Raw genomic sequence first — 3,238 nt, 5'->3', positions numbered from 1 at the left:
CGTGCATGTGTCATGATTGCCTTATTGGACAAGAGTATGTTCAACGTGGCTCAGGATGTAGAAAGTGAGGACATGATCGGGACGAGTATGCTATGTCTTTTGCTAGTGATTTGCAAAATTGTTACGCAAAAATATGCTAAAAATATGATAATTTTAAAACCCATAAGGGATAATGGGAAATCGTTGGCAAGTGAGCTCCCAAGCCTCTTTGGAGCCTTGTTGCTTTGCCATACCTTAACATAGAAAAGTGATTCAAAGTTTAAATGGATCACTAGACTTGGGACTTCACTGGCCGAACTGCACATTTTGATGATTTGAATGGTTTACGAGCAAACGCAGTTAACTTGTTCTGGACATTTTCAGGTTTTATAATGGGTTTGTTTTGCAGGAGCTGAGAGGAGCGAAACAAAATCCTGGAACATTTCTCTGAATCTTGATCCCACAATTTTCACTCCACACACATAAATTACACATCAAATCAGTATGAAATGTCGTGCTGGTCGCAGCCATGTAATTATGGAAGCAAACAGACTTTTTGGCTGTATGGGCTTTCAAGCACCAGCATCTCCACAATAAGCTCCCGTGCCAGCCCCAAAGTGCCAGTTTTGTAACTCGCTTTCATTCCCTCATTATTCCCAATCTGTATCAGTGTGTTCAACAACCTCTCCTGTCAGTCAGGATGCAAAATGTTGTCAGTAAGTGTTACGGTGTATTCAATAGAAGCAGGAGTTTGTGAGTTGTTTTCCTATGAAATTAAGTGAGCTCATACATAATCAATGACAGAGACACACACACGACCACACCCGCACACACACATACTATATTTTCTATAGCTTATTTCTTTATAATTTTTCATTTATGGTTTATTTATCTGCTCATGCATTCATCAAGCCAGGAAGTCCTTTAAAATATAAAGTATTTTGTAGTTAATGAGCTCTAACAAGTGACTAATGTCTAATATCCGTGGCTGGCAACTCATTGAGTGAGACAGCTCTCTCTCACAGACAGACACAGCTATTTCTGTATAAAACTACTTACCAAGCATCAGGCACACCCAAAATTTCTTGAGAAATTTTCTAGTTTAAACATGCCGTCTAAACTTGACTAACTGATGATGTCAGGTTGACAGATCGGCAGTTTTCTTCAAACATTTCTGCAGAATTTAACAACTAACCCAAAAGATGAGATATGTCCAACTGGTGCGTACATAAGGGCTTAGTAGCTCGCTACATTTATTTACTTTTCAGTTTTATCCTTTTCTAGATGACGTTAGTTTTACCTAATTTTTCCTGAACACAACTAAAGTTCACATCATGGTTTTGTCCTTCTTTGCTTTGTCCATGTATAAACAGAAGAAAGCTGATGATTAAATATTTTTTCAAGCAAGATTTCTTGGTTTTCCGTTTTATATGATTGTAAACTAAATAACTTTGGAATATCTGAAACAAGAAATCTGAGGACGTCACCGTGGATATACCACAACCAAACTTTGGAATATTAATCAATAATGAAAATAAAATGTACTGGCGATGCAGTTTCCATATCAACTCAGTCACACAAAGAAAATCCACACAGCCCAGAGACTCAGTAAAAATATGATTTCATTTATATTATATACAAAATACAAATACAATTTATGTACTAAAATGTACACACTCAAAATTCATTAAGCCTTGCCAGTGTTTACATTCAGTAAAAACGAAATTCACACTGATAAATCATCCATTTTGGAGAAAGAAAGGAAACATGTACTCGCTCACAGAAATGTAAACATACACAGTGATCCATATTTACAACAGAACAAACACAAAAGAAAAAAGAGCTCTGGAGAGGACGAGAGGGAAACCGCTGAGAAAACTTTTGTGTCCCGGAGTCGTCTCACAAACGTCCTTGTCAATGTTCATCAGTGTGAGCAAAAACATACCAGTGATTCAAGATGAGAAATAGCTTATTTGACATGAAGGAAATGAGGAGGGGGGGGGGGGGGAAAGCACGTCAATGCATGAAATGTACAGTCAGATGCTGAAGAGAGTACCGGTGATCATAAAAATAAGCCGTTTTATTGATAATGAGCTATTTTGGTTTGCAGTTTGTACTCTGAGTCTCTATCTTTGGGTTGTTTTAAAATCAGAAACCACTTCTTTTAGTGAGTAAATACTTGATTCAACTTCTAGAGAAGCAACATAACATTTCAGATATTATTTGATGGTCAGGACTGAAATAGAGACAGCTATTCATTTAGAGAATACTGTTAAGATGATTAAAGTTATACAAATAGTAACGTCTCCCTTAAAAAAATACACATAAATCTTGATCGCAAAATCCTTCTTTTTTTAAAATAGCAATAATTTCATATCTATTATTTTACTCGCAAGGATTGTTTTGTTTTTTAAGACTTCTACAGTAAAAACATGGGAAAAATAACTTTTTCTGTTCCAATAAAAACATTCAAAAGGATAGAAATAAATTATTAGCAGTAAAAGTGTGATTCAGGTTACTTGTGTGCGTCGCCGCTTAGTCTCTGAGAAAACAAAACGTCCTCTTGTGAAGGTGAAGTTCGGTTGGAAATTAACTTCTCAGGTGAGGCTGGTGACTTTGTGTCGCTTTGAATCCGTCGTGGGTCGGCGCCTCTCTGCAGGCTCCAGAGGAAAACCCCGCCGTGCTCGACAGTCCGGATTAACTAGCTGTTTCTCCACGAGCCAGAAACATGAGCGACACAAGATGGCAGTGAGATGGAAAACCAGCTCGTTTCTCTGGAGACTAAGCGTCAGTCTTTTTTAGAGTCTTTTATTTGCTCTCAGATTAACTTCGATGAGTCTCTTTTGCTGATTAGGACTTCCAGCAGCCGCAGTTTGGCTTTGACGTGCTTGTATTCGTTGTACTCCACTGCCAACGGGGAGCGGTCCTCTTTCTGCACATTTCTATGGGAACGAGACAACAAACATTAAGAAACAGACGAAGGTTCGGCTGTGGAAAACCCATCATATGAAACTTTGTTCATAATGTTCGCTCTCTTATGTAATCCCAGCAAATTCTTCTCCTGCTTACCTTCCGTTTTGTCTCAAGAACTGGTCCTCAAACTCTTTCAGGTTCTTGCGGAGCCTCTTCTTCTCCTCTCGCGCCTCTTGGAGCTGCTCCACGAGTTCCTCCCTGTAAGAGAAAGAAGAGAAATATATTAAAATCATTAAAAGTTTGTTATGCAGTGGTGGAAGAAGTATTCAGCTCCTTCATCTAAGTA

General features: G+C 38.3%; 1 protein-coding gene across 3 annotated transcripts in view; it reads right to left on the bottom strand.

Moving 5' to 3' along the window:
- Positions 1-1,583: 1,583 nt before the first annotated feature.
- The window catches only part of fam13a (family with sequence similarity 13 member A), a 56,435-nt gene continuing 54,780 nt past the window's right edge, over positions 1,584-3,238 (bottom strand). For all 3 annotated transcript variants that reach the window (XM_084384067.1, XM_084384069.1, XM_084384068.1), the window contains 2 exons: positions 3,049-3,150; positions 1,584-2,921 (listed from right to left, as the gene is read on the bottom strand). In XM_084384067.1, coding sequence (XP_084240193.1) covers positions 2,798-2,921; positions 3,049-3,150 — 226 coding nt within the window. In that variant the 3' untranslated portion in view covers positions 1,584-2,797. The remainder of the gene's footprint in view (positions 2,922-3,048; positions 3,151-3,238) is intronic.

The sequence above is a fragment of the Pagrus pagrus genome (assembly GCF_965226575.1).
Source record: "Pagrus pagrus genome assembly, chromosome: 2".
In the NCBI taxonomy this organism is placed as follows: Eukaryota; Metazoa; Chordata; class Actinopteri; order Spariformes; family Sparidae; genus Pagrus; species Pagrus pagrus.
Note: the sequence above shows the minus strand (reverse complement) of the source record. Positions and strands in the feature narration are given on the sequence as shown.